At 35.2% G+C, this 13,873-nt stretch overlaps 1 protein-coding gene across 1 annotated transcript in view; it reads right to left on the minus strand.

Annotated features, from left to right (window-relative positions):
- The window catches only part of LRRC2 (leucine rich repeat containing 2), a 215,077-nt gene that overhangs the window by 178,366 nt on the left and 22,838 nt on the right, over positions 1-13,873 (minus strand). The window contains exon 2 of the mRNA XM_001369142.5: positions 9,391-9,535. Coding sequence (XP_001369179.4) covers positions 9,391-9,515 — 125 coding nt within the window. The 5' untranslated portion in view covers positions 9,516-9,535. The remainder of the gene's footprint in view (positions 1-9,390; positions 9,536-13,873) is intronic.

The following is a 13,873-nucleotide window of genomic DNA, read 5'->3' on the forward strand; positions in this document are numbered from 1 at the left end:
CTAAGATCTTTTTATCATGGCTTTTAAGCAATACAATAATTCTTAGATTCCACTTTTTAAAGAGTTTCTTTCCTCAGTAAATCTTGTACTTCTTTTTCAATATGATAATTTCTGCCTTGTAAGAAGTTATTTTTTTCAATGCAGTTTTGCATATCTTTTCCCACTTGGCTACTTATACTTTTTAAGACATTCCCTTCTCCTTTGGATTTTTGTACCTCTTTTATTAATTGGTCTAGTCTTTTTTTAAGATAATGTTAGTATTTTAATATTTTGACAGTGCCTCCTTTAACAAGATGACCTCTTTTTAATTATTTTCCTATGTCATTCTTATTTCTTTCCCCAATTTTTCTTCTACCTCTCTTGGTTTTTTCACCCTGAGACTGAGACCCAGAACTATGACCTGGATCTGTGATATGAGCAATGAGATAAGGGTCTTGTACCCAGAGCCAGTAAAGGTACTTCTATAATTTCCTTCCGAGAAGTTATCCAACCTCTCTTACTATCTGTGGCTGAAAGCTCTAGAAGCCTTTTGTTGCTGATGCAGGCACACCAACCCCTGCCATCATCACCAGACCTATTATTGTGGTGGGGCCTGCCTTGGTGTGCTGCTTTGTGCTCCACTTTCACCATGGTGCAAGAGAACTTTCATGCCAGCTTTCTAAGTTGTTTTGGGCTGAAAATTTATTTGATTTCATCTTTTTGTGAGTTATGATATTTCAGAATTCTTTCTGAGGTGTTATATCATAGTTTTGGGTAAAGGGTAACTTGGTAGAGATCAAGTGGGTCTATATATCTTCTCAACCATCATGTTCCACTCTCCTAAAAGTCATAGGTCTCTTGAAAATATATGACAAGTAATAAAATGAATACCATTATGCAAAAAAAAGAATGAAGAAAACAAAGCACCAATGAAAAGGGGATGGGGGCATGGGGTAGGATGCGACCTACATTGCAAACTAAAATATATTGTGGTTATATGTAATAGTTCAAATGGCAAACAACAAATTCTGCTAGTGATCAGGAGAAAGACCTTCAAAATATGGGTAATTACATTTGAATGGTACATGTTCATCCAACACCCACTACAAACGACAGAAAGAAATAGAAGAGTATATTACCAAAAAAGCAAAAGAGCTGAAAGTGAAATCCTCTCCCCACAAAATACTCTTCAATTTTGAGTTTAATGATCAATGACAAAAAGAATGATAGTCCTTTAATAAAAGAGAAGCATTTGAAACATGCCCTTCCCCCCAAAAAAAGACATGAGGATATGATCAGATTATTTAACTTGAAAAACAACTCAAATATCATAAAAATAAGAAAATGCAGAGAACTAACACATAAAAAACCAAAATAAGTAATCTCAGTTCCAGAAACCATAAAAAGAAAAAAGAGAGAAAGATTTATGGCATTAAAAGAAAAAAGAAAGAACAGAGAGAGACCTTTAAGAAAACATATTCCCACATTTTTTTACTTAGAAGAAACATACTCTAAAAAAGCAAAGACATACACAAAATAATAATTAGAAGCTGGAACAAAATTTAATAGGTATCAGATGATTCAAAAAATAGGAGTTTAATTTATGCAATAAGATATAGCACCAAAAAAAGAGTCACAATACAGTGATAGGAAAATTACATTGTAAAGAAATGAATCATGGGCAGTTAGCTAATAGAAATCTTAACTATATAGCCCCCAAATGGCATTACATACACATTTTAAAGAAAAAATAATAGAAAACATAGAATTGAACAAATTGCTGGAGAAACTAGTGCTGAAAGAATGATGGTGTCTTTTAAATAAGACTTCTGAAGAATATAGTTATTTTCTTTGCCATGTAAAAATGAATGACATCCTAAATAATGAGTTGTTCAAAGAACAAATCATAGAAACAATAATTATATGAAAAAAATAATGATGATAAAACAATATACAAAAATTTCCAAGATAATGTTCAAGCAATCCTCAGGGAATAAATTATATCCATTAGAGCATATATTGTTGTTGCTCTTGTTCATACTCATTCTTTGAAGAAGACCAATGACATTCTGAGATGAATCTTGACTTGCTCAAGCAAATTGGATTTAAACAATGAAGAGTTACACAAAGTCCTCAGACTCACTTTCTCTTCCATAATAATGGAAATCCATTGACAAGACAAAAATCAGAGGTAATGGCCCACTAAATGAAATATTTATAAATGTAAATATAATTAATATAAATAAAATATATAGGATTCACTATCAAAGCACATAAAATACTTTCATAGCTTCAATCAACAAGTATTCTTCAAAGGAATAAAGAATAACTTGCTTATGTAGAAGAATATTCAGTATTCATTGCTGGGCCATGCCAATATATTAAAAATTATAATAAAACCAATTTTAATTTATAGTTTTGCTATAAAAATCAAACTATCAAAGAAATGCTTCTATAGAATTTCATAAAATAACAAAATTCATTTATAGAAACAAAAGAGAGAGAATAATTAGGGAAATATGGGGGTGAAAAACTGAAGGGGTAATATATTTCCATACTTCAAAATATATTATAAAGTAGCAACATTTGATACTATTTGGTATTAGTTAAAAGAGAAGTAGATCAATAAGAACAGACTAAAGGCAAGGGAATCAGAAATAATGAAAACGAGTAATACTGTCTTCAATAAACTTGAAAATAGAAGTTACTTAGGAAAAGAGTCCCTAATTGTCAAGAGCCATGAGAAAACTGGAAAGAAATCTGACAAAAACCACCATTTTAGCACAATAGACCCACCATCAGTTTTTGTGATAAATTTAAAATGGACATGTGAATGGACATGTGACTTGAACATTAAATAGCATATCATAAAAAAGCAAATCACATATCTTTCATAACTAGGGTAGGAAATGTTCACTTAATCAAACAAGGCATAATCATTGTTTTAAAAGATAAAATTAATCATTCTTATTACATGAACCTTAAAAAACTTCCGAGCAAATACAAATAATTCATCTAGAATAAGAAATAAGGCAGTCAATGGGGAAAAAACACTGTATCAAATTTCTTCCATAAAGATTTGTTATCCAAGATTATATACACATACATCATTATTCGTGTATATGAGAGAGAAGATGGGTAGCTGGTATTGATACAGGGGATAGAGAGCTGGTACTAGTCAGGAAGACATATCTAATCTGGCTTCAGACATTTACTAGCTTGTAACTCTGGACAAGTTGCTTAACTCTGTTTGCTTTAATTTCTTTATCTGTAAAATGAGCTGGAGAAGGAAATGACAAAACCACTCCCCTATCCGTGCCTAGAAATCTCTAAAGGAAGCCCCATAGAGTTATACATGACTGAAAACAACTTAGCAAAAGTGAGACAAAGAGAAAGAGAGGAGGGAGGCAAAGAAGGAGGGAGAGCAAAAGCCATTCCCTAAAAGAAAAGACGTCAAGGTATATAAACAAGCAAGTCAAATGTAAGTCAAAACATCCCTGAAGTTTATTTAATCTCATATCTAGCAAATTGGCAAACATGACAAAAATGGAGAATAGTCAGTATTAGAGGAATTGTGGGACTATGGGCATTTTGTACATTGTTGGTAGAGAGGTGATTTTTGAAAAAAATATTTTTGGAAAGCAATTTAGAAATAATAAAATAAAGTCTCTAAAATGTCCATCTCTTTTGACCCAGAGAGTCCACTTGTAGACATACATTCTAAGGAAATCATTGATAACTAGAAGATTCTCACCTACATCAAAATATTTCACTAGCATTTTTTGTAGCAAAGAAATAGGAACAATGTAGTTTTCTATAAATAAATAAATGGCGGTACATGAATGTAATGAAAAACTAGTCCTCCTTAAGATGATGAATATGGTAAACACAGAGAAGCATAGACAGACATTCATGAACTGATAAAGAGTGAAGTAAGAAAAGCCAAAAGAACAATATATATAATTACAGTAATTTCAATGGAAATAACATCCAATATAAAACTGAAAGTATGTTTTGCAAAATTATAGCATGTTCTTTTAACCAGACCTGGTTATGAAAATATTGCTTCTGTAAACAGATTGTTCAATTCTTTAATAATTTATTTTTAAAAAACATTCTGGAAGGCAATTTGGAACTATGCCCAAAGGGGGATAAAAGACTGTCTGCCCTTTGATCCAGCCATAGCACTTTTGGGCTTGTACCCCAAAGAGATAGTAAGGAAAAAGACTTGTACAAGAATATTCATAGCTGCGCTCTTTGTGGTGGCCAAAAACTGGAAAACGAGGGGATGCCCATCAATTGGGGAATGGCTGAGCAAATTGTGGTATATGTTGGTGACGGAATACTATTGTGCAAAAAGGAATAATAAAGTGGAGGAATTCCATGGAGACTGGAACGACCTCCAGGAAGTGATGCTGAGCGAGAGGATCAGAACCAGGAAATCATTATACACTGGGGTACAATCGAACGTAATGGACTTCTCCATTAGTGGCAATGCAGTGATCCTGAACAATCTGCAGTGATCTAGGAGAAAAAACACTATCCACAAGCAGAGGACAAACTGTGGAAATAAAAACACCGAGGAAAACCAACTGCTAGACTACAGGGGTTGAGGGGATATGACTGAGGAGAGACTCTAAATGAACACTCTGATGCAAATACCAACAACAGGGAAATGGGTTCAAATCAAGAACACATGTGAAACCCATTGGAATCACACGTCAGCTATGGGATAGGTGGGGGGTGGGGTGGAGAAAATGTTCTTTGTCTCCAATGAATAATGCTCAGAAATGATCAAATAAAATAATGTTTAAAAATAATGTATTAAAAACCATTAGAAAGCTTTTCATTGGCAGATTACCCCAAAGAAGAGACATGAGAAAATACATTGGCCCAGTACGTTGCAGAGTTGTGATTGATGACTGTGGATGTGGAGCACTGCATATGTTTATTTTAATGTCTTGATTGTCTTGACAACTTTTTTCCTTTTTATTATTTTTAAAATAGTCATTGTTATGAATCTCTGATAGGGAAGAGGAATAGGGATAGAGTGGGAAATTTAGAGCGATGTAAAATGAAAGATATCGTTACAAATATGCTTGAAAAATATTTGTGAAAAAAATCATTGGTAACTTTGGACAGAGTAATTTCAGTTGAATAATTAAGTCAGAAGGCAGATTGCAGAGAATCAGGTTGAGGATGAAATAAAGGTATCTAAAATAGAAAACTTTCTCACAGCGTTTATCTGAGAAAGGGAAACAAGACATATGATGATACCTGGTAGGGACAGTGCGGTTGAATGAGAGTTTTTTAAGTATGGGAGAGAAATAAATAGGTGAATTTCTAAGCAATAGGGAAGGAAACTGTAGATAAGGAAACACTGAAATTTAGAAAAAGAGTTGGGATAGTGGTGAGTACAATCTGTTGGAAAAATGAGAGGGGATTAGATCAAGGAGATACATATATATCAAGTGGTAGACCTTTGCAAACAAGGCTCATTTTCAACTGAGACAAACAGGAGGGAAGAAATCGAAGAAGAAAACATCTATGTGGTATGAGTTGAATAAATATGGAACGGGGAACTGGTCAATGAGACACCAGTGCTAGGAGCATGTGCCAGAGACCTACATGGACATTTGTTGCTTTTGCAAGCACATGAATATGCAGAATAGAGGACCATCTCTCTCCAATTCTGAATAGGGCCAGATATTCTCAATCTCCTATATTCTTACTGTTTGGTAAAGAGCCTCAAGAAATTCTAAACTCCACCTTCCTGGACTAAGAAGGGAGAATTATCTGGAGAATATCAAATTCCTGCAGAATTTGGTAACTCATGCAGTCAGTTGTTTTTCAATCACGTCCAACTCTTCTTTACCCCACTTAAGGTTTTCTTGGCAAAGATATTAGAGTGGTTTTCCCTTTCCTTCTCCAGCTCATTTTAAAGATGGGAAAATTTAGGCTTAAAGTGACTCACCCAAGGTCACACAGCAAGTAAGTGTCAGAGACCAGATATAAGCTAATGAAGATGAGTCTTTATAATTCCAAGCCCAGTGTTCTATTCCCTGCAACACCTAGTCATCCCATGGAAAGAGGAAATTATTGAATAGTTTGGGATTTAGAGAAGAAAATTAAACATTCAGACCTACAACTGCAGTGACAAGTACTTAAGGTGAATTTGGGAGAGAAAAAGACCTAGATTTTACTATTATATGTTTGGGGGTTTGTTTAATTTTCTGAGGATGTTCTGTAACCAATATCTATTGTTATCATGAATACTTTCTTGAGAAGCATGAACTATTTTATAAATATCTGCATAAAATAAGATATAAAAAACAAGAACTATTATAGAAGCATGGAGCCATACTCTGGGGTTTCTAGAGGAAATCCTGGATCTGAGGAAAATGAGTCAGAGAAATACAATTTCAAGGGCTGCCCACAAGATTGAATTTATAGTCTAGAATCTAAGGTTCTGAACCTCTGTAATACTCTCCTACTAAGAGTCTCTGTGAGCAGTAGAGTGAGCATGATCATTGTAACCAGATTTCATGATCAGTTTTTATATCTGCTTCTTGGATTGCTATGGATTAAGATATAATAGTTTTGTAATGATATTAGAAAAAACTTTCTGATATTTCAATAATAAACAGCAAAATTTTTACATGTTTCAATACATACTTAACCTTTTCCAACAATACTCTTAATTTCTCTCATGAAGGTACAACAATTGCATAAATTGAATCCACTACCTCAATATTTTTCCTCGTGCAGCTATCAGGGATAAGCATTACTATATTAACGAAATCTCTTCAATATGCAAAAAAAAATCTCCACTTCCTAGTTAAGCAACGTATAGCTCTCAATGAAAATAAATAACTCCCACTTTTCATTAAGGGAAGGAATTACGCATCTTTAGCCAAGGCATAATGATAGTTCAATTTCTGTAACTTAAAAGTTCTCCCATAAATACTTTGTTTTAATGCTGACACGAGGATCTTTTTTCCCTTTATATCTAGTTGTAACTCTTAAATATTGATATATATCATGCAACAAATATGATAAGTAAATGCATCCATAATACATAGAGTAAAAATTGAAATATTATGTTTCTTTCATAATCAAGGCTAGTAACAGCACCAACTGAAGGTTTTGATTTGTTTTAGCAAATCCAAGACAATGAGTTGCATTTCTTTCTGTGTTCATCTATTCATAAGTTCATTCGTGACTTTTTTTTAAATAATACACAAATCTCAATATTGCAAACAGATGCTGCCAACCTGGGGGCTAGCCTTCAAATAATACTAATAACTGTGAGCTGATTCAGGAATCTCATTAATGTTTTATAAACATTAATTATGAAGTCTCAAAACATCTTTGGGAAGAAGAAAGTTAATATGCTGATCTTATGGCCAACCAAGGTCAGCCTTTGTGTTGGGAGTTGAGGGAGGCAGAGACTGCAGAGAAAGGGCTTACTCCTTTATCCTCTCATCTCTCTTGTAGATGGGCTTTATCTTAGGAAGAAATCGCTTAGCACCTTAACGAGAATATCACCGAGTCGTAGATTTTCAGACTTGTCATAGACTAGAGTCTAATTCATACCATGAAAAGAATTCCCACTGCACCAGATACACAAATGGTGGCATGGCTTTTATTGGAAAGCCTCCAGCAAACCAGGTGCATGTGGTATCATATGTCTATTAACCAGGCTTCTTGGGGAGGCTGAAGCTAATGGATGGCTTGAGCTCCAAGTTCAAAGCAAAAGCAGGGCTAAAACTGTTTGGAGATCTGAATTTTCTGTCGACAATATACCAAGTCTCCAAGAATGAAGACTCACTGGGCTACCGAAGCAGGAGCAAATTGGCCCAGGGTTTGGGATAGGGGAAGGTAAAAGAAAGGAAAAGGAACCAAACTCCTCCCAAGACAAGCCATTGAGCTTTTCCAATAACTCAAATTATGGTGAATTATTTCCTGATACAGTCAATTATTGATTCCTCTATAACTTCCTTCCATTGATCCTGGTTCTATATTTTAGGGCAAATGCCCTCGTTTTTTTTTTTAATCACATGCTGAGAGGTTTAAAAAAATGAACATCTGTCCCAAACGTACATATTTGCCTACTTTAAAGTTATATATGTACATGTATTTCATTAATAATAATCATGTTAAAAAACATCAAAATAAACATTTAGGAACAAGAGATAAACTTGAAGTTATATTTAATCTAGAGTCAAGAAGTAGCCACTAAACTTTCTTGGATAGGAGAACGTCGTGTTCAGAATTGCACTTTGGGAAAATCACTTTGGTAGAAGATTGATATGTCACATATTTCACTTGGCATTAGAATACTTTTAAGCCTCAAATCAACTATGCACTCCCTGTGTGATTTTAGATAGTTCATTTAACCATCTTTGACCTCAGTCTTTTCATCTGTAAAATAAGGAGTTGATTTCCTAAGGTCCCTTCAAGCTCCTATCCTTAAAAATGAATGGAAGGGGGCAGCTGGTTAGCTCAGTGGATTAAGAGCCATGTCTAGAGATGGGAGGTCCTAGGTTCAAATCTGGCCTCAGACACTTCCCTGCTGTGTGACCCTGGGCAAGTCACTTAACCCCCTTGTTTAGCCCTTACCACTCTTCTGCCTTGGAGCCAATACACAGATGGAAGGTAAAGGTTTAAAACAAATGAATGAATGAAGAGGAGTAGGAAGGTGGGAGAGAACATGGATAACAAAATGTCAGAAAACAATTATTAAAAATTGTATCTACATGTAATCTGGGAAAATATTTTAAAAGAACAAATGAATAGATATCTTTTAAGTGGTTATAAATAGGCATAGTATGGAAGGGATATTGTTAGTGCACTGGTATTATTCATATGAATATTTATTTACATGACCTCTATAATCCACTTATTGCAGTTGCCAGTAGGAACAAAGCTCCCTAAAACTTCCCTGAGTCAGAAAAGTAAATATCAAAAGCAATTCAGTCTGGAATAATCTCAGATCTCAATGAAGTGCAGAAAAGTAAAGATGGACAGGAACTCCAAGATTATATAGCCAAGTCCAAAGCCATCACATTACAAGAAAACTGAGACCCAGAAAGGAGAAATTTGTTTTAAAGCAAAATGAAAGCCATTCAACCACCTAGAGTCACAGTTGTTTTGTTTGGGGTTTTTTTGAGCCTCAACTAAATTGGGATTGGCTTTAACATTCAACCTGCATATTCACACTTATTAGAGTATAATGAGCAACATGGTAATCAGATCATCCTAAAGCTCCAACCAGGCATATTAGAAGACAGTATGATATCTCAGAAAAACAGCATTCTAAGCTAAAATGCAATAACCTCCTGTGGGCTTACCTCTGAGCCTATTGGGTAAACAGGCTACAATAAATATAATTACAAAAAGTAAACTTACTTTTCCAAAGCACTTTGCTCTAATCTTTCGGCTTCCTTCTTCTGCCTTTCTTGATGCTTCCTGACACGTGTTTCCCATAATCCTCTTATGACAGAAATGTCAAATACGATCACTTTATGCCCCATATTGATAACATGAAGCTCCTCTGAAAGAAAAATATAAGTTAGCTTCTACAAAAAAAGGTTAATTTTAAATATGAGACTTAAAATGAAAACAGTAATTTAATTTAAAAACTGTAATAACAATTTAATGTTAATTTCTTATAGTAATACACAGGGAATCTGCAATTTTGTCATCCTAAAGAACTTCTGCTGTAGGACCATCCACTACCAATATAAATGGAGTTCAGCTACTACTTAGTAGACAAGTTCTATTAAATTGCATGAGACACATAGTCATTGTGATTTGCCCAGACCCATATAGCTGATGTGTAATAATCAGAAACTGTACTTGATTCCAGATTCTCCTGTTCTTCTGACCACCTGTAGCCCCAGATGACCCTATTTACAATAATAAATTTTACTAATTTTTTACTAAAATTTGCTAATAATAATCCTCCACTATGGAAGTAGAAATCCAAAAAGAAAGAGTTTATAATTTTATAGATGAGAATTATTAATATATGGGTTGTTAGATAATTTCAGAGGCCTATAAAATCTTGATTAACCAAAAATACTTAAGAAATGAATTTTTCTGATTATTTTAAATTTTTGGCCAAATGGATCTAACATGGGGGAAAGGGAAGCCTTGTTAATAAATCTTTCTAAAACACATTTAGTTTCCTTCCTTAGTAAAATAATGTGAATATAAAAGAATCCTTTATTAATTATTAAATCTTCTCTTTCTTGAAATTTGCTTTATCTCCTAACATCCTTATCTCTGTTTTATTATAGATACTGCCATTCTTTCAGTTGCCTAGATTTGAAACCTTGGTGCCATCTTTACTCTTCTTGACCCTCTGATATTAACATTTCATTAAATACCCTTGATCTTGTCAGTACTACTTCTGTAATGTTTCTTACATCTATTCCCTCTTTACTGCTCCTAAAATCACCACCCTAACTGTAGCTTTTATTAAATTTTAGCTGGATCTTCAAAATATGTTTCTAAATGATATCCCTTTGTACAATCTATGCATCTTATGAACACTTCAATTGAACCATGCATGATACGTTTCTATCACAGATCTAAACTTGAAATGGATCTCAGTGGCAGTCTAGTGCAATCCTTAGGCTATCATCACAAACCTCCATGATTTGGCTTCAGCCTATTTCCAGTCTTATCTCCCACTAGGTCATTCCTACTATAGATGGGTATGCCCCAGGGCTGAACAGGGACTTTCTTCTCTTCTCCCTCTACATTATTTCTCTTGACAAACTCAACAGCTCCTAAAGTTTTGATTATCATCTCTTTGCTAATGATTCTCAGATCTTCTTATCCAAACCTAACCTCTCTTCCAAACTGTAGACTTGAATCTACATCTATCTATCAGATATCTTTATCTGTATATTTTATGGACATCTTAAATCTGACATATTCAAAAGTGAACTAATTATCTTTGCCTTGGTCTCTTCCTTTACCAAATTCCCTATTATTGTCAAAGGCATCTTCTTCCCAAACACCTTCACTTCCAATCTAGGTCTCATACTTAACATTTCATTCTGTCTCATCATCCATATCTAATCTGTTGCCAAAATCTGTATTTTGCCTTTGTAACATTTCTTATATTCATTCCCTTCTTTCCTCTGACACAGCCATTATCCTAGTTCATGCTTTCATCACCTCACATTAGTACTATTGCAACAGCCTTCTGATTGGTCTTCATGTTCTAAGTCTCTCTCTGCTCTTCTGTCCTCTTCTTAGTTGTTAAATATCTTATTAGAGAACATCTTTGAACATAACACACAGTGAGGGTCCTCTCCAGGATTTAAATAAAATCTTTGCTTGACTTTCAAAGCCTTTCTTGTTCTGGCCCCTTCTTTCCTAGCCAATCTTCTTGAAACTTTCTCCTTGCCTCTTTCCCATCAGTATTTCCATGACATTGGCCTCTTGCTGCTTCTCAGAGAAGACACTCCATCTCCAGACTCTGGGCTTTTTCACAGGTTTTTCCCTATGCCTGGAATACTCTCTTTCCTCATCTCCATTTCTTTTTTCCATTTGCTTACTTCAAGTCCCAGCTAAAATTCTATTTTTACAAATCAAAACATCCCTGAAGTACCACTTCACACCTAGCAGATTGGGTAAAATGACAACAAAGGAAAGTAATGAAGTTGGAGAGGATGTGGCAAAATTGGGACATTAATGCCTTGCTGGTGAAGTTGTGAATTGCTCCAACCATTCTGGAGGGCAATTTGGAACTATGCTCAAAGGACTTTAAAAGACTGTCTGCCCTTTGATCCAGCCATAGCACTGCTGGGTTTGTACCCCAAGGAGATAATAAGGAAAAACACTTGCACAAAAATATTTATAGCCACACTCTTTGTGTTGGCAAAAAATTGGAAAATGAAGGGATGCCTTTTAATTGGGGAATGGCTGAACAAATTGTGGTATCTGTTGGTGATGGAATATTATTGTACTGAAAGTAATAATGAACTGGAGGAATTCCATATGAAGTGGAACAACCTCCAGGAATTGATGCAGACTGAAAGGAGCAGAACCAGGAGAACATTGTACACAAGGATACTGTGGCACAATCAAATGTAATGGACTTCTCTCCTAACAGCATGATCCAGTATAATTCTGAGGGACTTATAAGAAAGAACACTATCCACATTCAGAGAAAGAACTGTGGGATTAGAAACACAGAAGAAAAACAACTGGTTGATCACATAGGTCAATGGAGATATGATTGGGGATGTAGACTCTAAGTGATCACCCTAATGCAAATACTAATAATATGGAAATAGGTTTGATCAATGACTCATGATAAACCTAGTGGAATTGCTCATTAGCTATGGGGGGGGGGAGGAAAGGAGGGAAAGAACATGAATCATGTAACCATGGAAAAATATTCTCAATTAATTAAATAAAATTTTGAAATCACAAAAAATAAAAAGTACTAGGAATAAATAAAATAACTATAAAAAGAAAAGAAAAGAAAATCCCATTTTCTAAGAGAAGCTTTTATTGTGTAATTTTATATTTACATATAAATAGAGCGGGGTGCTCAGGGAGGGGTAATATCTCTGGTATGGAGGGCTTGTCATGCTCTCCTAGGGCAGCTCTCCAGCCACTGACCCTCACCTGACACCCAGCTCTCACTTGTGGCTCCTAGTAGCTGCTAGCATGTGGCAGCGGCCACACCCCTGGCAATGGCTTCGACAGGCCAGCTATACCTTGTGAGGGTAGCCATCTGGTCGATGTCAACCCCTGGTGAACTAGGGCTTTGCTCACCCAGCATGTGAAGACTGCTTCAGCTCAACGGCTGAGATGGCGACGCAGCAAGGCACTGTGGAGTGCTTAGGGCATGTTGGAGCACAAAAGACAACACAGCCACCCAATGCAGCTGAGGAAGTCTCCAGGTGTAACGACTTTTCGTGCCACTGGATCCAGGCTTCCAACGCGGAGAGAGTGGGACTGTCTCTGTGCATCGACTTTTCCACTTAAATCTTCATGCACAAGTGTCTTTGTGCAAAGCACAAAGACAATCGTCATCCTCAGTTCGAGAGACAACCAACAACAACAAATAAATAGAGCAGGGCCTTTGAAAGTAGGGACTTTCTGTCTCTCAATATGAATCTATTAGGAACCAACTTTGTGCCAGGCATTGTGCAAAGTGCTAGGGATACAAAAAAGACAAAAGATCCTTCTCTCAAAGAACTCATGGTGTAATGAGGGAGCTAAAAGAACTATCGTTTGATATCTTTGTGTCCCTAGTTTTTAGAAGAATGTCTGACACAAAGTAGTTCTTTAATAAATGTTTATTTACTGACTACTTCTCTGCATGGATACTATAATCTGGCAAAAACTGGACTATTTAGCAATACCAGACCAGAGTGAGGAATCACACTAAAGACAATTCAAGATCTCTCTACTCAAAGAATGACAAGTAATTCAAACTTTTAGCAGGTCTAGAATTGATCATAAATAATGTCATTATTTTCTATGTTCTCACAGTTTTGTTGTAAGCCATACTTGTTTTCTTTGATATAAAAATAAATATTTTAATTTGCTTAATTTTGTGAATATGTATGTATATGGAAAGTTGGAAAAAAATAATGGAGTCCTCAGTTTGTCAGTGAACCAATGAAATGGTGAATCCCCAAAGATTAAGTTAGACCCTTCTTGTCATGTGAGAAACACTAAAACAAGACTTACATATTAAAAGAGAATCTCTTACTAGAGAGTTGACCATTAGGTAATTCATTTTTTGACTACTGGAATTAATTAAAAAAGAGACTGACCATTGAGTAAATCATCCTGAGAGAAGGAAAAAGGGCCCTTATAGATGCTTAGTATTACTTCTTGTGGGAAATATTTGATA

Source organism: Monodelphis domestica, chromosome 7 (assembly GCF_027887165.1).
Source record: "Monodelphis domestica isolate mMonDom1 chromosome 7, mMonDom1.pri, whole genome shotgun sequence".
NCBI lineage: Eukaryota > Metazoa > Chordata > Mammalia > Didelphimorphia > Didelphidae > Monodelphis > Monodelphis domestica.